This window comes from Phyllopteryx taeniolatus, chromosome 11, assembly GCF_024500385.1.
Source record: "Phyllopteryx taeniolatus isolate TA_2022b chromosome 11, UOR_Ptae_1.2, whole genome shotgun sequence".
Classification (NCBI taxonomy): domain Eukaryota; kingdom Metazoa; phylum Chordata; class Actinopteri; order Syngnathiformes; family Syngnathidae; genus Phyllopteryx; species Phyllopteryx taeniolatus.
The window spans coordinates 22,971,462-22,998,390 of record NC_084512.1 but is presented as its reverse complement, the minus strand read 5'-3'; the positions used below and the strand labels follow the sequence as shown (position 1 = coordinate 22,998,390).

Sequence of the window (26,929 nt, the reverse complement as noted above, 5' to 3'; positions counted from 1 at the left end):
CATTCACCAAAGTATGTCGTTGACCTTTCAGTCTCATATCATTTTACAAGACGGAGGCGTATTGCTTCTCGCTTTCCGCACACCTTCTTGAAACTTGCGTGCAAAGACTTTCCACGGGAGAAGAGTGTAAATCTTTCGTTGCACCATTATGTCAGCATATAAGACTGCTAAGCGGGCGACACACACGCGCCGATAAACGAGACGAATTTGAGCCAGGAAACGCGAGATTATGGGATGTCTCTGAATGATTGTTATTATTAAAGCCCAAAATCCGCAACTTTTTTTCCTGTTGTCCGATAATGTTAAAAAAAATGTCTTGGGCGATTATGCCACTACTTTTTTTTGTATTCAAATACTATACCTGTGAAGCTGAAACATTTCAAAGTAATAATAAATGTTCAAAAGTGTGTGGGAGGCATAAAACTGTTAAAAAAAAACTTTTTCAAAATGCTGCCTTTTTTCACCAAATTTTTGATGATTTTCACCATTTGCGGTGAGGTGTCCCTGCGATAAACGGGGCTTCACTGTACTTTCATATTTGATCGACTACATTTTTTGCATTTAAAAAAAGACATAAATAAAAGTATGCCCTTTCCTAGTCAGCAATGAATGATTGTATTTAATATGCTGCAGATAGTGCCGCAGTATATTGTGTGTGCCCTTCTCTATGGTGATTCATAAAAGGATTTATTGAGGCAATTGCTCATATTTTATTTGACCAAAATCACTTTTCATAGATACAAACAAACCAGTGTGGCAGTCTGGAAGACGTGCAATTTTCATGCACTTTTCGTCAAGGCTGGGCGCATGCGTGTGCTCGTACCTTCCATGACGTACACCAGCGAGCCCACGTCGCCCTCCTTGATGATGCAACTGTCCTTTCCGTACTCCACGGGATACATGCAGTCCACGATCTCTTGGATCTGCGACAGCTCCAGGTTCTTCATGAAGTCGTTGTCCAGGATGGCCTCTTTGATCAGATCCTTAGACCTCGGAGACCAAAAAAAAGTTGACGTTACGAGATCAGACTTATAAATGTCATTGAGGGATCAAATGAAGTGCAAGAGTCGCCGAGCGCAAATGTCAACTGCACAAAATCTGCGGGGTTTGGTTTCGAACGGCGCGGCGGGCTTCTGTGTTGCTTTTTTTTTTTTGCCCCCCGCAAAACGAATTCTTGAAAATGAAACTGTTTCCCCAAATAGTCACCACCACTCTAATGGACGCAGGGTCCATCATCGAATTCTGCATGAAAACAAGAACAGCTGGTGGCGTTTACTCTGACTGGTGCCACCATGTGTCACGATAGATTCCATTACCACAATACACTCAGCCTTCTCAGCAGACGTGGCACCTGTAAAGCTGATTGCAAATGTGCGGCATCCACTTGAATAAATAGACGCTTCCCTTTTTATCCTACCAGAACAATAAAGACAGCTGGTGGCTGTAATTACCTTCGCCATACGATGTCGCGATGGACGTCATTTCCACACAGAGCAACAGACGTGGCACCTGTAAAGCTGAAGTTTTGACAGCATTTTGTGTAAAAGCTGCAAAACGGTGAAATGTGCGCCCTCGGCTCGAATACGTGAACGTCACACCTCAAATTGACGCCACTCTTTCTACCTTACCAGAAAAATAAAGAAATACCTAAATGTGGCATCTGTAAAGCTGAAGTTTCAGGCAGCATTTTGTTGCAACGCCTGTCATACACTTGAATGAATGCTTCAACTGTAACTATAGATGCCTGCCTTTACAGCGGTGCCTTGAGATACGAGTTAAATGTGTTCCTGGATCACGCTCGTAATTTAAAACACTCATATTTCAAATCATGGCTTTATTCCATTCCAGCTAGTAAACTGCAGTAATATTGGTCTTTTTTTTGTTGGTTTTTTTTTGCACAGGATAAAGAAGATACACCTGTAAATATTTGTATACTGTCTGTGTACATGTGTTGCTCCACCGTTTTTGTTCAAATATCAGTTGCTGGAAGGGTTATAACACCGCCACACCAATGCCATTTGTCAGCCCGTCTATGGCATTTTGCATTGTTTGTTAGCATTAAGCTAAGCAGACTCTCCTGAGGCAAAGCTACGTGGTTGTTTTAAATACGCAATGTAAACTTGGACTGGGAAGTGGCATAAAATAGCTTGAAGCCTCTTTTGTCATGAAGTGAGTTGAGTCCACAGTACATACAGCGCTCGTATTTTCAATTTTTGCCGAAAAAATTAAAAAAACCAAAATCATCCAAACAACGGCTCATATCCAAAGGCACCATCGTACCTTCCGTTATATATGGAAGTCCGGTATCCTCTAGGTGACTCACTGCTGTTGCGACTGAATGCAGCATGCAAGAACAAAAAAGTCAATCAACGGCAACATGCTGAATTGAAGCTAATTGCTTCCATTCAAGAGTGCAACAATTTGGCCTTCGCACACTGAAGAACTAAAGCTATGCTGCAGGTACGTACCAAACAATTAATTAGAAGGGTAATGTGGCGTTGTCAGGGTGCAGCTGGGCGCACAATGAAAGCGTTCAATACCAGGATGGGATCTGACAGCATGATGAAAATCATTTGAGCGCAGCGCAGCGCAGGAGCCACTTGATCTTTCGCCAACAAGAAGGAGAGAAGTTGGACCACATGAATAGTCATCAAAGACGGAGCATGTCGGCCTTCCTTCTGCAGGACCAACCAGGTTAATGATATGCATCCGGGTTAATCCAGCGACGACAAAAAAAAAAAAAAAAGTAGTCCTCTTCCACATAGAAGAAGCGACCGTTTTCTAAATGTATTCACCGACTTGCTTTGTGCTCATTGTGGACTGTGGATCAGCCAAGGCGCTGGAACACAGCAGCGGAAATTGATATTTAGTTTTCTTGGCAAAAATAAGTGCAGCCTGTAGCGCTCCGACACAAATTGATCTCTATGTATATTCTATATACCTCATCTCATTTCTCTCATACTATCTCATACCCCTCTGTTGTGAGGTATCGCCTCAACATACTTCCTTGACACCAATTACTACTTTCAGGGTTTGGCCCCATCTTGTGGCATTTTAGCGTATTATAGAAGGAAGCCCAAACTGCGTATAGGTGACTTGTTGTCGAGGATCGGTTCCACAGGAAAACAAATATGCAAACTGGTGAGTACGATGCGGCGAGGATTCAGTGTACCCCGCCTCAAGTAGGCTTATTGCATTTTCTTCTTACCGAGTTTATCTTTCCGAAATTGATCTCTCTTTTTCCAAGATCACTGCAAATCATTTTTACTCTTGCTGCTTGCTATCTCGTTTGACCTAATCTCATTTCATTTTATGTCTTATCTGATCTCATCTATGCCTTTTGCCTTTCCTAAACTCACCCTGCGCCGTATCGTCTCCCTGTATCTTATCTCATTTCATTTGACTCATCTCATATACTGTAATTTCATTTCACTTGATCTTATCTCATATTTATGAGTGAAAGCCAGGCGATTTGTATCAGTCAATATATCATGTTTGGCACGTCGTCACCTGCAAAGCTTTTTTTGACACCCTCAGCCGCCATCCAAAAGCTTCCTAATGTCTTTCTGGTGGCCGTTTAAGACTCCTGAGAACGATATCGAAGTTCCTCCCTGGAGATTTCTGCTGATTTTTATTTTACCGTGTCTTTTTTTTTTTTTTTTTGATTCCTCAGCAGGGCACCGAGGCTCGTTGAAAGGTATTTCACGCTGACAACTTTATTAAAGATGACATGGTGAGGTACGGCAGAATGTCACTGGGAAATGACTAACTATGGAAACATTGGAAATCTATTATTCTTATTTCAAGAACATGTGGCGATGCGCTTCATTACCCTTGTAACAGCTGGGTGATTTATCGCCTCTCGACATTTATACGTTTAGCCCCTTGGAGCGCCACTGAGCAGACTCCGAAAAAACAAAAAAATCCTTTTTTCTTTTTTCGGTGAGGGTGATGTATTCGACTGCATATCGATGTTTAGGGCCGAGCAAGTGGGGCTTTCCTTAAAAGGACAAACTATGCTATTTTAAAAAGGGAAGGGACATTAGAGGGGTGGTGTTAAAAGTGGTGGGGGAGCGCCGAGGAATAAAGAGGCACTCTGTGGGAGAGGAGCGCTCCTCTCCGTGGGCCTTGCAAAAAAAGATAGAGTGGGTGTCAATGTAATAAATACAAGGAAAACAGGAACATGCTGCCAAATGCAACAGACATCAGCAAAATACAGAACAATAGCTCTAATCATAATAATACCAAGAAGAAGAAAAAACACATACGTGGAGACAAATTGAATATCACTTAGCGAATAAGAGCATGTTTACACAAATGACTAACCCTGGATAAGCAGAAGAAAATGGATGGATGATAGATGGATGGCAGATCGTGGACCATTTTTCACGAGAGAGGCTTCAAGCTGTTTAATGCCACTCCCACTTGACGTTTCCTGTCAAACGGAACATTAAACAACCACGTAGCTTTGCCTTAGTCAATTCGGTTTAGCTTAATGTTAACAAACGATGGAAAATGCCATAGACGGGCGAAGGAATTGCGGAACGAATACTCATGAACATTTATGAACGTTTGAAACATTTCAAGCCATTACCATGTGCGACGTCAGCCAATCTGATGAGACGTCGGCTCAAAGAGAGTCTTAAGGATTAATCTCACGATTGCTTTTTCTTTAGCTTTGTTTTTTGTTTTTGTCTGATGCCATCCCAGAAGGGCACCAGTGCTGATGTGTTTTTTCCCCTTAAAATTTACAACTAGAGTCTGACTTCACGTTTGCACTGAATGAACTAGCATCAAAATGTACCTTTCATTTGATAAAAATGTGAAACCTAAGACCGTGTATGTTGTTTCTTATTGGGGGGGGGGGGGGGGGGGGAATAACAATATTACATCAGTACAGTGTACTTTGTTTCATTATATTTATTGGTCTTTGCTGATTGGCTGGGAAAAAAATCCAATGCTTCTACTGCCTTATTGTGAAGGGCGTGGCGGCCATTTTGCACTCAAGTCACCGTATACGGTTCCTCCTATTATAAAGTGATACCAAGGGAAGCTGCTCAAAGGAGACTGTCGTAAAGACGCCACAGACCACCAACTGTTGTCCCCCCCCAAAAAAAAAAAAAAAAAAAAAAAAAACAGTATTTAGGACCGAGAGGGAATCATGTATCTGCGGTATGATGATGATGATGATGATGATGATGATGATGATGAATATGCTATCAGGACGCTCAGTAGGACTTCTCTTAATGGTAAAAATCCCACACGATAAAAGATTGAGTGCATGAATGATTATTGTCATGAAATTTCCATTCGAGGGAGTTGTCCATATCTCACATTCCGAGGTCCAGACACTTGCATTTATTTTTTTTAAGTTTAAAGCCAAATAAAGCGCATAAATATAAATGCGAGGGGAAAACAGGGACACCGCAGCCTCAGTGGTGACCTTTCACCTGCTCGACACAATAAGCAACTTCAATTTTAATGACATTTTTGAAGCTTTGTTTGATTGATTGATTTTTTTTGTTGCCTGTTGCTTTGTTTTTAGATGAGGCATCTCCTCCTGGGATTTGTGTTTTCTTCTCTTTCTGATCTAAAGTATCAGTAAGCCGAGGTGTGGTTTTGTTTTGTTTTTCTGTCTGTGAGCTGCAGTTAAAAAAAAACAAACAAACAAACAAACAATGAATACCTGACTGACCAAGGGAGAAAACCATTCCATTTTTGGGAGCACAGCAGATCTATTTTACATTTGTATTCACTTGTAAAAAAAAAAAAAAAAAAAAACATGTCCAAACCTCTGCAAGGATGTGTCTCTTAGCGACCACCTTGCTATTCGATGCACTAGCAGGGTTAAGAGTTGAGAGTGGTTGTGTAAGCTCTCCCTCGTTACGTGTCTAAGGAAAAAGAAAAACATGGACTTCCGTTTCAACTTTTAGACGGAAACTATTTCGACGTCTTTACAGACACAACTCAACGGTGCCTCTGCTAGCTGCACTCCAACTTGGACCACCAATCAACTCATTAACTCACCACGCATCAAGCCAATTAACCAAACTGTCAACCAGCTAACACCCAACCGAGCGACCGCAAACTAATACACTACACAAACAACCAATTAGCCAAACAATTGGCAAACAAACCAACAAAGCGATGCATTCAACAGAAAACAAACCAATTAATTACTTAGGCAACAAATAAATGATGCACTTGACGAACTAAATACCCAAATTGCTAGTCCACCAATCAACGAACAAATTAACCAGACAACCGACCAATTAAGTCAACATTTAAACAGCTAAACAAGCAGTTATCGAACCAGTGAACAAAGCAACCAAATAACCAAACAATGAAGAAGCCAAGCAAGAAAGTAACTAGCCTGTAAGCAAACAACCAACAAAGTAACTAATTAACAAGACAACCAACCATCAAACGACTTCATCAACCAAGTAAGCAATTAATAGATGATGAATCAACTCACAAACTAAATACCTAATCCACCAACCGAGGAACCAATCAATTGAAGAATGCTTCTTGAGAAGGGCTTGGCAATGAAGCAACGCAAACGTTTGTTTTGATGTTGTTTTATGTCCCAGAGCGGCCGAAGTCAGTGAGCATGAAAGAAGGAGCGAGAGATTCAGACGGATTCTCAGAGTCCAATCTTAAGGTAAACACGCACCCGGGGGCCTGCGAGAACTCGCCGTCAGGGTACTGGCGGTTTGTCTAAACACGCTTTGGCACACTTCGGCCTTTCCAAAAAAGCTCTCGTCTACATCTGCTGCCAGCGTGTGGAAAAATTCTCCCGCGCTGAATCAGACTGGCTTTGTCTGCTTCTCGTAAGATCCCCGCTTTCACCTTTCACCCTTCGCCTCCCTGGTTGCGACGCGCTACCGAAATAGACATATTGGGGACAGATGTGGGTGAGTGGTCAATTGTCACTGACAGAACTCCGGTTGGATTCCCCTTAGTGACCCTTGAACTACTCGCCCGACCGGCCGTACTCTCCCCCGCGCAATGCGACAGATGCAGTAGCAATACTGCGAACGCGGCGACAACATCCATGGCTTGCCTTCGTTTTTAGGAAAACACAGTCCTGGTCTGGTTTGTCTTCTTTTAAGGGAAAATGCAAAATGTCATGTTTTGAAAGTGCAACGTGGTTGTCGTCGTTGTTTTACAGCGACAAAAGTATTTGCACTGTGTGACTCCCCGCCAGTCGCTGCCGGTGTGAGCGTCCGTCTGCGTGTGACTGACTGGTGACGTGTCCGCCTGTCGATCAACCGCTAACCAATTTAAAAGATGGATTGTGCATTCGTTACCCGTTCCGCCTTTCTTGGAATGACCCAAAAAAAAAAAACAAATAAATGAGACAGTTCCTATGAAATTGCAATATGATTGCTCACATGAAAAATGACTTTTGAGGCACGCTCAGGTGCGCTACAGGTGCGCCAAAAAAGTGAGGCAACGTGGCAGCGAGCAGGGTGCCGACGGGTGGGACCTACTGCGGGCTTTTGGGGTAGAAAGGCAGCGTGACGTGGCTGAGATCGTGGATGTCGAAGGCGGTGGGCTCCGCCGAGATGGCCTGCCTCTTGGTGCGCTGATGCTCCGAGTGCAGCTCGCTCTGCTTGTGGACCTGCTGCGTGGCCGGCTTGATGACCGAGCGGTACTTGTCCAGCTCGTTCTGCAGCCTCTGGATCAGCTCGTCCTTCTGGTCGAGCTCCAGCTCCAGCTCGTCGATGAGCGCGTCGCGCTGGCGCAGCTCCTCGATCTTCTCCTGCAGCGCGTACTGCAGGTCGCGCAGGGTGCCCATGTCGGCGTCAAGTGTCCACTCGCGTGGGGGTCCTCGCTCCTCTGCTCTGCCGCGCCGCGCCGCGCAAACTTTATCCGGCATCAACAGCCTGCGCCTGCCTTCCCTCCTCTTCTTCTGCCGCTTCTTCTTTTTTTCCCTTTTTCTTGAACAGCCCGCTCCAAGTCCGTTTACGCGGAGCGAGGCGCGCTGGATCCCGCGGCTGACATGCTGGGCTTGGTCCCAACCACGCAAAGTTTCCTCAGCAGCTCTCTGCCTCCCTCGCCCTCTCTCCCTCTCTCCCTCTCTCCCTCCTCCTCCTCCTCCTCCTCCTCCTCTTCATCGCTGCACGTCAGCCTGAGAGCCGCATGGAGAGAAGGGCGCCTACAGGAACCTGAGGGGCGGCGCAGCATTGACTTGTCATTGTCAATGAATGGAGACCCTTTCCAAGAAGTTCTCAGGGGGAACACTGCACGCGTCATTTGCGGGCAATCCAGCGGCGTCCAAAACAATAAATCAACCCAACGACTCACCCATAAATAAACTTGCCCATCTTAACAAGTCGTCAACCAACAACCTAACCGGGTAACTAATTAACCCACCATCAAGGGCTCGAAATGAAACAAACTAGTCCACCAACCAACACATCAGTCGCTACAGAGACAACAACCATTTAACAAATCAAGTATCGAATCGACTCAGTCAATCGGCATATTGACCAACAAATAAACTTTCCCACCAACCAGCCATCAATGGAATAAAACAGATCATCAGCCGACGCAAGCAACCTCATTAAACCAAACAACAAATTAACCAATTATTTAACAATGACATCATCTACCTTACTGAGCAATCGAGCAAAAAAACTAACTGAGCCGACAACCGACCACTTAAGTCATTACCGAGCAACAAACACTCTAAATGAGTACGGTGACAACCGATTTACAAATTAACGGTCATAGTAACCAACCGACTAACAAACTAACCAGACCACCGACCGATATACTAACCGACCAATAAACAAACAAAGTACCACCCTACTAATCAGTTAAACAACAAACTAACCAATCAATTAACCACCTAACTGACTAAGTAACTGCCCAACAAACTAACTGATCAGACAGCAAACCAACATATTGATCAAACAGTTAGCTAATAGACAAGCTACCTTACCAACCAATCAAACAGCAGATTAAACGACCAATTAACCAACAAAGAAGCCGTAAACCAGCCAACTAACCCACCGACCAACACACAAAATAACTACACGGACAACCAACTACTTAACAAATCAGGTAACAAAGTAACCAACCAACAATCGACTGTAACTAAACAGATGACTAACCAACACATTAATTAATGTGAACTAAGATACTGTATATATATATATAATCAAACTACCTTACTTACAAACTGATCGCTAACAAACTCATCAAGCAGCTGACATAATGACCAGCTGATTAACTGAACTAATACACATCAATTGTTTGTCTTGTTTTTAGGAAGTGAAGGTTGCAGCGCAACAAGTGCAACAGTCGGAAATTCTTGTGCGATAAAACACCAATAAAGGAATTTGAAGTGAATTTTTCATCCATTCTCTGTACCGCTAATATTGCAAATAGTACAGTCAACGGTTGCACAAGTGTACACGCCCACTTTTAACTGGGGGTGTGGCTTTGTCTTGAGAATTCGTCACATTCAAACTCATTTTAAATGGGAAGCAAATTTCAGACGACTTTTTTTATTTTATTTATTGACTTTTTTTTTTTTTTTTTTTTTTTTGCTTTCTAGCAGAATCCTGAAGGTTTAGTTCCTAATTCCTTCCACCATGCTTCACTGCGGGTATGTTGTTCTTTTGGTGATGAGCAAAGTTGTTTCTGCACCAAATATACATTTTGGAAGTACGGTCACATAGTTTAACCTTGGTTTCACAACAAAATCTCCCAAACACATTTAGGAAAATATGTCAGTTGTTTATTTTTTACCTCCCCTAAAAGTTTTTTTATTAGTAGTTTTTTTTTTTTTTTTTTTTTTAATTCAGTTGAGTTGTACAGATTAAAGGTCATTTTAATAGTGGAAAAGCTTTTGAAATGATTTCTTTTAGCGTCGTTTTATTTATATCACAAAACCTGGCAAATGAACAGGGGTGTGTAGACTTTTTATATCCACTGCATGTGCCCTGCGATTGACTGGCTGCCAGTCCTAGGTGTGCCCAAAGTCAGCCGGGATAGGCTCCAGCTCACCTTTGACCCTAATGAGGATAAGGCCAATTGAATGCGTGAAATACCTCAAAAATAAGCTTCGTTATCCCTGTAAAAACGTCCGATTTTGCATCAATCGGAAGCCTCGTCTGTTTATCTATAAAAGGTAACAAAGAGCCGTCTCCTTCAAGACAACAACAACAGAAAACATCCCCTGGTCTCATCGTGAGCCTCATGTGCACATCCCAAAATTCATCTCCCGCAGAAATTCAGTGGAGGAATCAACTGTCAAGATGGAGACTTAGCGGGGTTTCAAATAAAATAGCAATTACACCGGCGAGAATGGGAGGCAACAAGCCGGCGAGGAGGATAAAGTGTTTTGTTTGGGGTTTGGTTGTTGTCAACAGGAACAACATGGTGAAACATGTCCCGAGACAAGGTGATCGATTAAGATAGGGCGAAAGAAAGAGCACAGCTGCCCTCTAGTGTCGGATTGAAAATGAAAACGAGGAGGCTCAACGACAACAAGAGATGGCATGCCTCCTCCCTCTTGTCGTGCAAACGACACGTGATGGCTTAGGAGGACAATTTGGGAAGTAGGTTGTGTGAGCAAACACAAAAGATGCAAAAAAAAACAAAACAAAAAAAAGTGGGAGGGATTTGATCCCAGCAAAAGCATCACTTATGAAAAAAAACAGGCCTCATTTGCACAAAAGCGACTGGTATGCACAATTTTCCAACAAAGTCCTTGATTATGCATTGATTTGCAACACAATTGAGGCAACTTTCTCCTTAGCAACCATTTAAAAAAAACACACACAGCATCGTTCTATTTCCCAAAAGTATGTCACTGTACCTTTACGTGTAGAAATTACAGTAAATGCCAATGTAAATAGGCTTTTCAGGTCTCTGTACTTGAGTATCGAATATAACAGATGCTCCTTCGTCAAAATAGGCTCGGAACTTTTTTTTAAACCTCTGTTCGTGACCACACAACATAAAAAAGACAAATAGAGAGACAGGACAGCAGCGACCTCTTTACTTTTAAGTCGACCAGTTAAATCAATACTCCTACTTTCATCTGTGCTTGCACTTCAGTACAGAGTGTGAGTGAGTACTTTTACCACCTCTGATCAATTTTGCAGTTCATTCTCAAAAGTACTAAATGTACACACAGGAAAGAAACACTGAGCCCAGTGGGGCTACATGAATGTAAATTGTTCATTAAGCCAAACCAGATCAAAGTAATCTGGGGCCCGCTTGTCTACAATGCGCGTGTGAAAAAAGACAAACAGACATAATGAGCTTGAAGCATCTACTTAGCAATTTATATTCTAAACGAGTTGGAAGGCTGATGAGATTATAGTCAAATGGACATAATGAACGTCATCGATCAGGTTTCTTCTTTGCGGGAGATTAAAAATGACTTTTTTTTTGTTTGTTTTTTTTCCATCCAATGGATAAATAAATCAAAACATTGTGTTTTTGTTGGTCACTGTAAGCCGACATTGTCGGTTGTCCACTTCAAAATGGAGCTGCAAAAACCAGTCAAGACGCGCTAACAAACAAACGAGGCAAACGAGAGGGTTTACTTCTCGGTGAGGTGACAAAGTTTCATCCGAAAGGAGAATAAGGGCAGGGAGAAAGGGAAGAGTATAATAAAGCAATGTCCAGCCAATGTTTATGTTTGACATTTGTTGTTATGTAGCCTCAAATAGTTGACCGAGTCCAGGCCTAAAGGAATATCGAAATTGACCCAAACTTCTTTTCTATTCCCAACAGGCTTTTCTCTTCATTTCATAACGTTTCCCTTGGCCGCATCCCGAACATGTGAATGTTAACGTTGATGTATGTGCGCTTTTTTTTTTTGTCCAATCAGATTTCAGCCTCTACGTGTTGCCATGTCAATCTAATTTCATTTTCAGAATCACTAGTACTGGCAAATATAACTTAAAGACTGTGTCTTTAACCAATCACATTGCGCTATTTTTTTAACAAGAGGTCAACACAAAGCACGTACCCATAGACTCGAACTATGACCTCACTACCCCCACCACACACACACACACACACATCCTGGCATGATGAAAAAGGCCCACTCACTGTCCTTCAAAGCACCTCTGGGCTTTAAATTTCACCTCCCCAACCATCCAAGCTCAGCCCTTTTCCTATGCAGATCAATAGAAACAGGATCCGTTGCGCCGCCGCGCAGAAATCCGACGACGGCCGGTGCCACGGCCTGACTCTAATGCGCCGAGGTTGGAATACGGGAAGAGTGGGTCAGGGGGGCTTATGTCATGTCAGACATGTATGACACAGGTGCGCGCAGTCACAAAACACATGATGTCACCAGTTTCTGCTTCACAGCATATGGACACATAGGATTATACAAGGGGGGGGGGGATAATATTAGTTGTTTTTCACAAAGAATAAACAATTTACTGTTCAATGCCTGTGAATATTGTTATATGCTCTGTCTGCACGTGTTGCTACCGCTTGTGTTCCAATATAAAGTCGATGCTAGTTTCATTAGCCCATCAGTGTGTTTTTGCATTGTGTGTTAGCATTAAGCTAGTGGAATTTTGTAAGACAAAGCTAATGTGGTTTTGGTACAAAAGGTGAAGTTCTCTTTTATGTTTACTTTTATAGTAAGCTTTCAGAAAGAAGCACTCTGTCACTTTTTTGAAAACAATTTCACTATTCGCCAAACCGTTGTTTGTTGTAAAGTTTGCTTCCACCATAGCTAACACTCGCGACTCGAATTTTTACTCACAGCTCAAGATAAAAAAATAAATAAAAAAATACGACTAGTGATGGCTGATATCTTAAAAAACTCGTAAGTAGCGAGATCACTGTATTTATTATTGTGGTGATCGTTTGCAGTGGTAGAGAAGTGCGCGGCGTGGTACTAATATTTTGAGTGGATGCTTTAGCTAAATAAGGAAGGAGATTTGTTTTTAGCTGACAAAAAGGCAAGAAGTACTTCACTAATTGACCTAAAATACTTTTGGCATTGCTATCTTTTACATTCAAAATATTTTTTTTCAATGTTTAAAATCTTTTTTTTTTTTTTTTTTTTTTTTTTTTTTTAATTTGGCATTTATTTTTTTTCCAAATTGTAGGAACAACATTTTCCAAATTGGGAAATTCATTTTACAGTTACGTTTTGTCAAATTTTACACAATGTTGTCTTTTAAATCAAGAAAACCTGAATGTATCATTCAATTACGCATGAATATAAAAATATGGCGACCTTAACGGAGGACGTGAGAAGGATGTATGAAGCACAAGTGGGAATCGCAAAGTAACTCACAATATGCATAACAGTACATAACAGTAAAATAATCCAAATTAACACTTGTCGTCTATGCAAAAACAATATGATACATCGTGATGACGATATTTTGTATGGATTATGGAGTATTGGTGCCATTTCCCAATATTTGGCTTAAATCAGAGCATTGTTGGAGGGCTTGTGGGCGGGCAAATCTAGGATTAATACAACTTTTGAAGTATGTACATTAAGGAAATGTATTACAAATAATGTATCTTTGTTCAGCTATCTATGCTAGCGACGTCTAGTGGGACTGGCAGAACAATTAAAAAAAAAAAAAAAAAAATCACAGAAGTTGCTTTCGCGGGCCACATAAAATAATGTGGTGGGCCGCATCTGGCCCCCCGGGCCTTGAGTTTGACACCTATGCATTTGAGCACTAGTTTTCATTCAGAATTCAGCACACGAGGGTGATGAACGACTTGCCATGAAGTCTTGTGAGCATGTTTCCCTACTAGTGAGCTGAATTAATCATCGAGGACAAAAAGCATACTAGTAGTAAGCTGGATATCAAGGATATAGAATAAATGCTTTAGGTCCAGGGACTAGTATGCTCTGTCCTCGTTAAGTAAGACAGTTCAGTGCTAGTAAAGGTTTTTTCACTACCAGTGCTACTTTTGGCCTACGACTACGCAGTTAAACCTTACTACTAAACTACAGTGCTGCACTAGTACGAGACTACTCAGTCCAATTAATAGGCACTACTATTATGCCAAAGTTGTCCTACTAATGTGCAGAAATGTCATACAGTAATGGGGAAAAAAAGGTTACTAGCACTCTAGTTTTTCTACTAGTGTGCTGAATTGTCTTTCTAGTGAGGACAAAGAACGTACTAAACCATGGACCTTAAACTGGATATTGAAAAAAAGTGTTCAAACGCCTTTCGATAGTTGTACCTGTAGACCTAAAGTGGCACGAGTTGTTGGGGCGGCATTACTAGTAAGGCACAGTGATTCTACTAGTGTGCTAAATTGTCTTACTAGTCCGGACAAAGAGTGGACTAGTACACGGACTTTAAGCCGGATATCAAAGATACTGAAGAAACGCTTAGCAACCATACTGTAGTTGTTTATTTAATTTCCAGCTAAAGGCCCAAAAGTGGCACTAGTAGTCGAAAAACATGACTAATAGCAAGACTCGTATGGCGAATTGCTTCGCACACTAGTACATGAACCTGAAGATGGATATGTGGAATGAATGCTCGAGCGGCTTCCCATGATACAGGGCAGCAGGAAGCATCTGGTCCAGCCATGCGTTTCGGTGCACCGCGTCTTCTTCTAATGGAGTATTAAATATCCTCAGACATGCACTTGGGCTACTAAAAGCCAATAATGCATCACACTTCCTCCGGATGCTACCCACCCCCACCGGGCGGGGGGGGCGTGATGGATCTGATCAATTAGGAGCTCTCTTGCAAGGGCTGCGTCATCCCCCCCCCCTCCTCCTCTTTCTCCCCATTCATGAGAAAAAGAAAAAAAGAAAAAAAGAAAAAAAAAAAGTTGTGCGCTTACCAGTCGGTTTTGGCGTATTTGCGGAAGGTGTGCCTGGACACGTCCTGGTGGGTCTGGGGCTCGGCCGAGATGCCCTGCGCTCGCCGGGTCCTGGGGCCCAGAAGTTGCGCGCTGGGCAGCACCGACTGGCACTTGTGCAGCTTCCTCTTGAGCTCGTGCACCTCGTCGTCGCGGTCCAGCAGACGCCGCTCCAGCTCGCGGATCCTCTCCTCCTTGAGCAGCAGGATCTTGGCAAAGTCCTCGTCCAGGTCGCTCATGCTTGCGCGTGGTTTTTTAACTTTCCCCTACACCACCTTATATATATATATATATATATATTTTTTTTTTTTAAATTACAAAAAAAAAAAAAAAAAAAGGTCGACTCTGCGGGAAGGGGAGGAAAAATAAACAAACAAACAAACAAACAAAAAATGTCCGTTCTCGCCTCCCCCCGCCCCCCACCAGCCCCGGCTCCACTTGTTGGGATGAGCCGAGCAAAGCGTGGCGTTAAGCGGCCGGATGGAGCGACGTTAACCCGCCGGAGCTTCAATCTTCTCTTCTCGTCTCTTCTAGGGAGGGAGGGAGGGAGGGAGGGGGGTAAGGGAGGTGGGGAGGGGGCTGATGTCTCATTGAGAAAACCAATGACAGCAGCCTCTCTCTTCGTGGACTCGCGTCCACGAACTCGTCCGCCCTCCTCCTCCTCCTCCTCCTCTTCCTCTTTCGCCCTGCAAAAAAAAAAAAAAGAGGTAAACAAATATTTGCGCTTCTTTAAACAGCACACGCACGCGGAGATAACATGCTGCACTTGAACGCATCGCATCTCCCTTGGTTTGCAACGTGTTTGCAACGTGTTCAATGTGCTGAACACGAAAAAGAATCATAAGACATAATACAAGTGTGATGATCAAATGGATGAGGTAAATTATAAATTAGGTACAATGGGGTGGGGGAATGATGAAAATGATAGATTAGTTACGATGGAAAAAAATAAAATAAAAATAAAAAATAAATTGGATATGCCCGCATTTTATCTGTAAAAAAATAGTAAAATAATTTAAAATAACATTGATTAAATGTACTGTATTGTGTTAATAAAAATTAAAAATGTATATTTGTATTTATTTTGTTTGGTTCAAATACAGATATGTACATATATGGGTCATTTTCCTATAATTTGATCGAAAACGGTAATAACATGGCCCACTGAATTTCCTTTTGAAAATCGATTACTATGAAGTCATGGCAGTTGTTATACATCTAAATTTCATAATTGTAATTGTAAAGTAATTGTAATTTACTCATAATTTAATTATTAGTTATTAGTAAATTATTAATATTTTAATATTATATATATATAACTATATTATACATTATTGTTTTTAATGACAAATTCATTTGAATTGGTTTCTAAAATTCTAAAGTAATATTTTTCAAACTTTTAACGCCAGAATGTCTTTCTGATTACTCGCCTGAACTGAAGTTTCGTGATTTGCAACATTTTTCTCTTATTGCTTAATATGCCGTTTCCATGAAAACTAACACAAATGCATCATAATGACTTTTAGAGTTCCTTTTTTTTTTTTTTTTTTGCATCTTTTACAGTCCTTTGTCACTCAAGCTGTCTTTCCCACCACTGGAGAGAGCCTCAACATGTCGTTGCAATACACCAGAGGGATCTGTGAGCTGACGTGCACTGAACCGAACAGTGAACTGTCAGGGATTGCGTTTATACTATAAACGCCTACAATTTTAAACCATCAATAACATTTTGAAAGTAGGATTTTAAGTGTGGCTGTTTCAGTATGGGAGACATTTACCCATATCAAACCAAGGTGGTATGAAAAAAACGAACTAAATTAAGATTTTTTGGGGGGATTTTTTTTCGTTATTGATTAAATGATGAGAAAATGGCCCATATGTACATAAGACGTGGTTTGGAAGTTTGTGGAAAAACCGGAAAGGAATTGAAGCAACACAACAAACGAGCTTGTAAAGAAAAAAATATATATTTATATATCTGTATCACTAAGAATATCTCCCATAAAAAGTTTCCTAAAGAATTGATAAGTGAAAGTGGATTACATAGACTAGGTTTCATTCAATTTTTCAGAGAAAGTACAATAAAACTGCAATATTCCAGTTTACTGCAAAATCTTTTTTTTTGCCAATTATTGTCTATTAACCGATTATTCTTCTTCATTTGGTTTTGTTCAATGATTAAACAAAAGCAAACAAGCAACAATTAAGCAATATAACACGCGAGGGAGTGATGTACTTCTTTTTTTTTTTTTTTTTTTAAACCCAGCTAACTAATGTGAAGGGCTACTAGTTGGATGTACACTTCTGAGGATGCTTCAGGTTCAACTCCATGTTAATTACAGGTTATTCATTATACAGCTGCAAATAAGTAATAAATTAAACTGACTATTGTTTTTTTTTTTTACAGAAATTATGATTATGATTCAGTTACTGGTTTGATCCGTACGTACCATGTCAGAAAATAGGCAGAAATGTTGATCATGGTTTTCCAAAGCAAAAGTTTTGTTGTTTGCAAATGTCTTTTTTTGATTGGAAAGGAAATCGGTGGAATCGAACATTAATCCTACCGCAAAGTATTCATGGTCATTATAGCACTGCAGTGTTTTGTACATATGATCCATCTGACATAAGCGACCGGGTGGTGTACTGTACATACTGTATAATATCAATGCACAGATGATATCATTTATGATTCAGTGTCATCCACCAGAGCGCCCCGCTAACGAGCCAACATATTTGCGCCGTTTTATCTGGCTGATTAGCATAAGCAGTACTGAGATACTTTGCCGAGCATCACTCGCAGAGTTCGCTGCCGAGCAAGTCTCACTGGCGCTGATTAATCTCCACGGCCGGAAAGAGTCATTTCTGGGCTTCATTTTTATTTTTCCCCCAACTCCTCTGCCTAAATCAGTTTGAGGGGTGATGGTGGAGTGTGTGGAAATGGGTGGTGGAGGAAGGGGAGGGATGTTCATTAAGATTCAGGGTTAAAAATAGAGTGCACTTTTTCCTGTTGCTGCTGTAATTCACCATGTCTTGCCCTGGCGTTTGCCACTTGGCCCCTTCGTCTTTTGTTTCGGCCTCTGCGGGTCTTGGAGGGTTTTTTTTTTTTTTTTTTAACTGTGAAAGACCCAACACATGATGAGGAAAAGCAATTGGTAAAGTGGGGTACACACATATTGACAGTCAGGCCAAAATTGCACATGTTCTCCTCACTTGCAATCAAATTTAGCTAAAACTAAATTGTTGTGTGTCCAAACGTTTTCTGCCGAGTGTCACATTCAGAAAGATCGAAGGAAGAGCCCATTTCGCAAAAAAAAAAAAAAAATCTAATCAATATTCTCTTGGTCAGTGATTCTCAAAGTGTGGCACCCTTTCGTGGTGAAGGAATGTGTGAGTAAAGGAATCACTCTCAGTACAGTTCATTTGTATTTAACTTTTTACATTTGCATTTAATCTTTAAGAACAGTTTGTTTTCAAACATTTATTTAGGGACAATTTTTATTTAACTTTTGTGTGCAACACATTGTAATTGAATAATTCAAGTAAAAAACTTTTACAGTCAGTCAAGTACAGACCTTCCAGTTAACTCATTCACTGCCATTGACGGATATACTAGTCAAATATCCATGCTAACTGGGAGGAAAAGCATTGAATGATTTTGAATGAAGACAAAAGTCTCTCACACACACACAAACACACACAAAAGTGCCTTGTCACGCTCCTCTAGCTCTCGCTCTCTGCAGCTTCAGCAACGGGGACCGAGGATGGCTTGTCTTACCAGCGAGAGCTCAGCGCACGCCAGCTTGCTAGCACGTCGTGGTAGTCGAACTATTTGAGTTCACTAATCGGCCCACAACACGCAAGTCTCTGACCAAAGCCACGCCCTTCAGTAATGTAAGATGTCACTACAGACCCACCCAAAGATGACAATATCTGTTGTTTAGGCTTTTTTCATGTATACATATAGCTTCCTTCCCCCCCCCCCCCCCCCCCCGAGGAAGATATTCCGCCACAGTTTCAGCAAACCTCCTGAAGCCCAAGGTAACGGTTCATCGGGTTTCTTGCAAATCAAATTAGAAGTACAAGAACAGACAAGATTATTTTCCACAAATCATTTCCCTCATGCTGACAGTTTTAACAAATACGACAAAGAGTGATTTTTATAAGAACTGCAAACCCCTTTAACTAGTAAAGGACGGAGACTAAGTCACAGCCGGGATTATATACACTACAACACCACTCACTCTCGTGTGATATTTCTTATCAACAGCTTTGCAGATATCGACCAAAGAGTCATCACACAGTCCGAGTCTTACGCGTCTCCCGGTAACCGATCGCCACCATTCAAAGACGAGTCGAAGCGGCGGGAAAAAAAAAAAAGTAATCGATTAATTATGCATGCGTCGGAGTTCCTAATGACGGTGGTAAATTATGAATCACCTTGCTCGACCCCTGAGTGTATCCACCACATGGGTGGGGGTGGTGTAAGGGGGGGATAAGAAGGCACCATCCTATTCAAGAAAAGGCAATTCATTCATGTATGGGGACAAGAAAGACGAGTTGTTAGTTACAAGTCTTTGATGCAGCACTATTAGCTATATGGCAGTGTCCGTAAAGTGAGTTTATTTGCATGTGAGCACAAAGCTAGAAATGCGGCACCACTAGTTTGAGCGAGACACGGGTGACGTCCCAAACATACCTCGTTCACTCCCACCGCACCCGCAGGTGTCGCAGAGTTCACGGCGGTGGCCCGCTCGGTGTGCCCTCCCGTCGTCCTCGGGGTGGGGGGAGGACGGATCATCTTACGGAAGGCGAGAGGGCAGACATGAAGTCACCGTTTTCCTGGAAAGACACAAGGCGGGGGAGGGGGGGTGTCATCGTTATCGGACACGCTGGAACAGTTACAGTCATTCATACAAATGTGTATCCTTCGTTTTTTTGTAATAAATAATATTACATTGTTCATATTCACATTTTTAACAAAAAATATAAATACATTTTACAGTATACACTTTAAAAGAAAAAAAACATGTACATTAAAACATGAAAGAATGATTTGCAAAACTTTGAATCTGATATATTAGGTCTACTATTCATTTTTAATAAATACGAATCGTATTATAGCAATACATTTATATTTTATTTATATTTATTGAAGAAATTTCAACAACAACAAAACAAATCGAGGAAGAATCGCACACTATTCACTTATGATTTTGATAAAGTAATAATACAACTAGGATGATTAAAAATAATGTACAAAATAGAAATTTCACATTAGGTATGATTAATCTTTTTCTAAAGAAAAACGTATAATAATTTATTCTTTTTTTTCTATTTTATAAAAAAAAAAATACAACGCAAAAACATGCATTAAATGTATTAGGTTTGCTTGCTCACAATTCCGTTTTTATTTATATATATTAGTACAATTAAAATGACCAAAAATAATTTCCAAAAATTCAAATTGACTACATTAGGTCCATGTGTGTGACTCATTTTAAATAAATACAAATATTTTTTTATATTTCATTTTTAAAAATATTTTTATATTCTTATTTTACATTTAAAAATTCAAACACATCACAAAAATATTATGCATTAAATGCAATTGGTCCACTTGCACACTATTCCTTTTTCATGTTTTTTTTTTTTTTTTTTAAATTAAATAGTGTACATGTAGTAAAAATGCACAATTAAAATCCTAAATATTTGAATTACTTGAATGTATTCAGTAAACTCGCACACTATTTTTGCATTCCACACATCTCTGAGGAGCAGTGGGTGAGCACTTTGGGTCAATGAAATGATTCTAACAGACGTGGGGTACTGAAAATGTACTTAAAGGGGGATGGTGGTTTGCAGTTTTACTTTATTTGTATTAGTTTTTTACAAAACCACTGTGCCTGAAGAAGAATTTCCTATCAGAGACAGAAGGCATGACCGTTGAGGTGTCGGTCATTTGCCGTGCACGCACCTGCACATTCGTAGCCCGCGTACCCACACGGCCTCATGCTGACCTGTTAGCTTGGGCTTCAGGAGCTTTGCTTGAACCATTTTTGAATATCCACCTCTGGAAGGGGGCGGGGGGAAATTTTTTTTAAAAAAAATGGCCATCCCTCATTTGCCAACAACTGGGAAAAACACTAGCAAACAGAAGCAGGGCGAAGGGACCGCAGGCAGCTAGAGGATTCAGAAGCGACGTGAAATTAGCAACATTTCTGCCCAACAGCTATGCTTATAACCACTTTTTAAATGTTTTATTGATTGTAAATTCCCCAAAAATCTAACTTCAAACTGATAACATTTAATGTTATAGTAACACTCTCTTACGAATAAGTCATGCTAGCAATGTAGCAGCTGTGGCTAGCTAACATTGGCTTGTTTACACTGCTGATGCTAGCTTAGTGTTGCTGCGATTTTGTTGAAGCCGGACAGCGTTCTCTGTAACTGTTCATCACAACTACACACTTTCAGAAATGAGGGGTGAAGTGAGGCTCAAACAAATGCAAACCTACCCGTTAATTAACGGAGTTGAAATAGTCCTTCTACCTTTTTTTTTTTTTTTAAACAGCATATATGCTTTGTTACTTCCAATCAGCGTCATTGTGATGACCTAGAAGCGAGATAAACAGGCCCAAAAAAAAATAAAAAATCCCTTTTGGAAAGTTCCATCTTTAAAGGGACTGGTATTTTCTTCCATTTGCACGTCCATGTGTCCCGATACATATGGTGTGTCTTTTTCACTGTTCCCAGCTGGTCCCGCCCCCCGAGACCGCACCAGCTGGCTGCCTGTCTGGACCTGCCGTCCCAGGAGAGGTGAGACTGAAACATGGGAGACATTTTTAGGGAGCTGTTGGGAACTTTTTCTTCTCTTCCCCTCAGATCTATTTTGTTTCCGAGTCGAGGGAGTGTGGTGTTCGGGGGGGGGGGTTGAGGAAATTTGACATGAGCAGGTCTCATGCCGCAACATGATATCACATCACGCGGCCTGCTGATTGATCGGCAGCGTGGCACTGGAGACGGATAGAAGCAGAGCGCAGGAAATTGACTTAGCAAACGCAGTACAGTAATGATGCTTCCTTCCTGCGGCGCTCGTCCTAGCTTTTTTTTTTTTTTTTTCCAGGGGGGGCTGGATAGTAATTGTTTTTTGCTATGAAATCACCCCCAAGCATCACCGGAGGAACAGCAGGCAAAAGCCAAGGTGAAGAGGTCAGAGTTCAGCTTCTGGAATGTGGCGTTCCAGTCGTATTCCAGGTGTGAGGACGCGCTCAATCGTCGCAAAGCCTAAACACTGTCAGAGGCACTGACCTACATTTACAACCTCAATTCAACCTCATTTCGTTAGATTACAAAAATTGTATGTTCATAAAGGCAAAAGACTATGGAACAAAGTGTCAATATCATGGGGAAAAAAAGTCAACATTACAAGAATAAAAGGTGGAATTTTACAGAAAAATTAGTGTAGTATGAGAGAAAAAAATCCTTACATCAAGAAGATGGTCAACATTTATGAGGAAAAGTGTGCAGATTGTATAAGAATAATGTGAGTTTGTGGGGGGCGGGGGGGGGGGGGGGGAGCTGATTGGTCGACATGAGGGACTGGGCTGACGAAAACGGGTGGCAATGAAAACCTAACATGACATGAACATGGATCACAGAAAAACAAGACATAACATGAAACTCAACTAAATGTAATCGAAACCAACAAAAACTGATCATGAAAACTGAGCATCGTTCACGTATTGGCTAGCTACTGTGTGGACGGTGCAGGAGTACCTAATGTTGTGATTTGCGAGAGGAATATAAATCCAGAAACCCCTGAGGCAGGCCACTAAAGCTACGGGGGGGCTATCGTCTGGATCTGTGTGTGAAAATGAAGACAGATTATTTGGTCCCGGGGAGTCAAGATAGGTGTTTCTCATCTCGCCTGTCCCAAAAAAAAAACCCACAAAAAAAAAAAAACCCACACAGTTGAGTGATGTTCTCATTATCCAAGAATTTACTGCCGACAGGTTCTGTTAGGTTTTTTTCGCCCCGTGTTTATGTCAAACCAAGGCGAGTGGGGTGATGATGTTTGCCATCGTGGAGAATTAGAATAGCGCACAGCGGCGGGTAGACCTCCCCCCCAAAAAGGTTGAACTAAATCTTTTACTTGTTTACTTCCCACCACTGCTTCTAAGTGACATATTTGGAGCTCCGTGTCCGCAGCCTCATACAAGCGTTCTCGCCACCTCCGCCTCCGTCTCACCTTTGTGTGCTTGAAGGAGGTCGCCACCTATGACACATGCCTGGGTGGTGTAAGATGGGTGTGTGATACGTGCACGTTTTAGCGAGAATGTGACAGTGTGTGTGATTGTATGGTCGTGTGCTTGCGTGTGATTGCGTGTGCAAAAACACGTGGCGCTCTGTCCGCACGTAACGCTTTGGCCTGATTAAAACACACATGAGCGTCGATTCTTGACAGCAGGCGGGCGAAGCGGGCGGCCATCCGGCCCACCGGGGGCAGTAACGCCTCTGATGGCGCGGCGTAAACCGCTCGCTCCTCAAATGAGGCCGCTTCCCGAGAAGTGGCAGTTACGCTTTTGCAAGACATGATTCAGCTGGTGGGGAACTGTTATGAGAAGGGAAAGTATGCAAAAGGTAAACAAAAAGGGGGAAGGCCGCCCCGAGTTTGTGGTTGACTACAAATGAGCACAATAAATAAAGCACATTCTCCCTTTGATTCAAGGCAGAATAATTATGGAAGGAATTTGAATTTAACACGGATGTGCCAACGCAGGCTTATTGTAAGCAGTCATTGTTTAATATATGCACTTTTTGCTGTAAATTTGAACCTTATTTGCATTATAAACACAAAACTATATAGTACACTCAAAAGAATACATTACTACTATCTACTTCCTAAAAGGTCAAATTAAAAATAAAAACCAAATGGAAAATGTCTACCTTTATCAAGATAAAGTTACCAATAAACTTATTTCTTTTGTTTATTTGGATACAGTTATGAATTCCAAAATATTTTCCACCGCTGTATATCAGTATAGATGGGTATTTTTATTATATATCTTTGTTTATCTTATTATTGTGTGAAATTTCAGAAGGATTGAAAAATATTACATTTTATATTAGCAACAGACAATACATTACTTTTGACTTGACACTTGTATATAAGTATTGATTAATTCAAGATATATTTATATGTAATTTGTTTATCATGGTCAGGTCATTTTTTTTTATTTGTGTTGATTATTCAGGAGGATTATCTGTACATTTTATATATTAAATATTTACTTACATTTTTTTTATTGATTTGTAAATGAGTAGCATTATTTTTTGGGGGAAATAAATTTTGATGAATTCATCAATCTGTAACCATTTTCTAATGCTTTTGTTCAGGGTATGGTTTATTTTTATTATTTAATCATCTTTTAATGTTTTCTAATTAAATTAATGTGTTTATTATAAAGGTACACTTTTTTTTGTTTACCTTGCACAATACAATTTTAGGCAGCAGGAAATATGAACAGTAAAAAAAGGAAAAAGTCACCTTTGATTGAGTGTCAAAGAGGTATCGATTTTTTTTTTTTAATAATTTGTTTGATTTTCATAATTTAAAAAAAATATTTTTTGGTTTAAAATGAATTTTTGAAAATGATGCATGTGGGATTTTAAAGAATAATTTGCTTACCTTTGTAAATGTAATTTGACATTAAGCTTTATAAACCACAGCGTTGTTACAGTAGTAGTTTGGAAATAATTTGATTCAATTCTCATTTTTATTGAATTACAGTGGGTATAAAAAGTCTCATACAGCAAATGCTGTGGAAAACTTTCAAGGCCTCCCGACTCGTCAGCGAGAATCTTCAAATTGCTTTTGAAGTCAAGTGATCGTAGGCTGGCATCCTAATCATTGCATCGTGAGCTAACTGCATTGTTTGGGTTGTCTGGTGCGGCAGCTGTTGTTGGCCTTAAAAAAAAAATTCCTGTGGCGCATACCTACCTCAGAAGGTGAGCAAGCGGTGAGCCGGCACAGCCGAGTCGACGGCCCGAATGTCTGATAAGTGTGGCGCAAGCACGGGCCTGTCTTCAGGCGCCTCATAAAAAGCCGCCGCGGCTAAAGATAGACACCGGCTGTGCGAGAGGGACGGCCATAAATCAGCGGGAAGAACCCCGGGGTTCGGACTAGAAAGACTTCTCGGACGGAGAAGCCCTAGCTCGCTGTCATTAAGCCGATCTTCGGCGTGGAACCGAACCCGGCCCCTCTCATTACACCCAGAAGAAAACGCGACCGTTTGTTGCCAAACAGTGACCGCACATTTTTTTTTATCATCTTTGCTAAAAATACAACCGCCCCAAAGGCCCTGGCGCATTCCTGCCAGAGCTGGACGTTCAACAGGCCGCCACCTGCAGCATGTCATCAGGCGCAGACCACCACTACACTCGGTCAAGAACCATAAAACCCTGGAAGTGTTAGTAAAAGTGCCCCAGAAGAGGACTTTACTACTGGACAGCTGCAGTTTGAACCAGAAAGCGTCGCACGCGACAGTGTGTCCTGACCTCAACTATGCCAACAACAATCACAGGTCAGATAACATCGGCAAAGAAACATCTCTGAGAATTCAAACGAAAGAACTGAAATAGCGGTTGCACAAGTGTGCACACCCACTTCATAATTGACAAATCACATTCAAACACATGGTAAATGGAAGTCAGCACACACCTGCCACCGTTTAAAGTTCTACTATTAAAGCCCATATGAAGTTCAGATATTCAAGTAGGCCTTTCATGACACTGTTGTTACTCAGTTACAGTTACAGTATTTGCACGGACTTTGAATGTTGGGACTATGACAGGAAAATCCCGGGAGTTGGTTGACATGATGATTAGGAGAAAGGTTGATATATTGTGTGTCCAGGAGACCAGGTGGAAAGGCAGTAAGGCTAGAAGTTTAGGGGCAGGGTTTAAATTATTTTACCATGGTGTAGATGGGAAGAGAAATGGAGTCGGGGTTATTTTAAAAGAAGAGTTGGCTAAGAATGTCTTGGAGGTGAAAAGAGTATCAGATCGAGTGATGAGGCTGAAATTTGAAATTGAGGGTGTTATGTGTAATGTGATTAGTGGCTATGCCCCACAGGTAGGATGTGACCTAGAGGTGAAAGAGAAATTCTGGAAGGAGCTAGATGATGTAGTTCTGAGCATCCCAGACAGAGAGAGAGTCGTAATTGGTGCAGATTGTAATGGACATGTTGGTGAAGGTAATAGGGGTGATGAAGAAGTGATGGGTAAGTACGGCATCCAGGAAAGGAACTTGGAGGGACAGATGCTGGTAGACTTTGCAACAAGGATGCAAATGGCTGTAGTGAACACTTTTTTCCAGAAGAGGCACGAACATAGGGTGACCTACAAGAGGGGAGGTAGAAGCACACAGGTGGATTACATCTTGTGCAGACGATGTAATCTGAAGGAGGTTACCAACTGTAAGGTAGTGGTAGGGGAGAGTGTGGCTAGACAGCATAGGATGGTGGTGTGTAAGATGACTCTGGTGGTGGGGAGGAAAATTAGGAAGACAAAGGCAGAGAAGAGAACCATGTGGTGGAAGCTGAGACAGGACGAGTGTTGTGCAGCTTTTCGGGAAGAGGTGATACAGGCTCTCGGTGGACGGGAAGAGCTTCCAGAAGACTGGACCACTGCAGCCAAGGTGATCAGAGAAGCAGGCAGGCGAGTACTTGGTGTATCTTCTGGCAGGAAAGGAGAGAAGGAGACTTGGTGGTGGAACCTCACAGTACAGGAAATCGTACAAGGAAAACGGTTAGCTAAGAAGAAGTGGGACACTGAGAGGACCGAGGAGAGGCGAAAGGAATACATTGAGATGCGACACAGGGCAAAGGTAGAGGTGGCAAAGGCCAAACAAGAGGCATATGATGACATGTATGGCAGGTTGGACACTAAAGAAGGAGAAAAGGATCTATACAGGCTGGCCAGACAGCGGGATAGAGATGGGAAGGATGTGCAGCAGGTTAGGGTGATTAAGGATAGAGATGGAAATATGTTGACTGGTGCCAGCAGTGTGCTAGGTAGATGGAAA

At 41.5% G+C, this 26,929-nt stretch overlaps 1 protein-coding gene across 6 annotated transcripts in view; it reads right to left on the bottom strand.

The window, feature by feature from the left end:
• LOC133486222 (cGMP-dependent protein kinase 1) overlaps positions 1 to 26,929 on the bottom strand; it is a 118,506-nt gene that overhangs the window by 77,385 nt on the left and 14,192 nt on the right. For 3 of the 6 annotated variants that reach the window (XM_061791048.1, XM_061791047.1, XM_061791051.1), the window contains 3 exons: positions 19,541 to 19,683; positions 14,824 to 15,527; positions 824 to 990 (listed from right to left, as the gene is read on the bottom strand). In XM_061791048.1, coding sequence (XP_061647032.1) covers positions 824 to 990; positions 14,824 to 15,080 — 424 coding nt within the window. In that variant the 5' untranslated portion in view covers positions 15,081 to 15,527; positions 19,541 to 19,683. Of the gene's footprint in view, positions 1 to 823; positions 991 to 7,493; positions 8,075 to 14,823; positions 15,528 to 19,540; positions 19,684 to 20,818; positions 20,910 to 26,929 lie in introns of those variants that run through there. The other 3 variants (XM_061791049.1, XM_061791046.1, XM_061791050.1) reach the window with 3 other exon arrangements.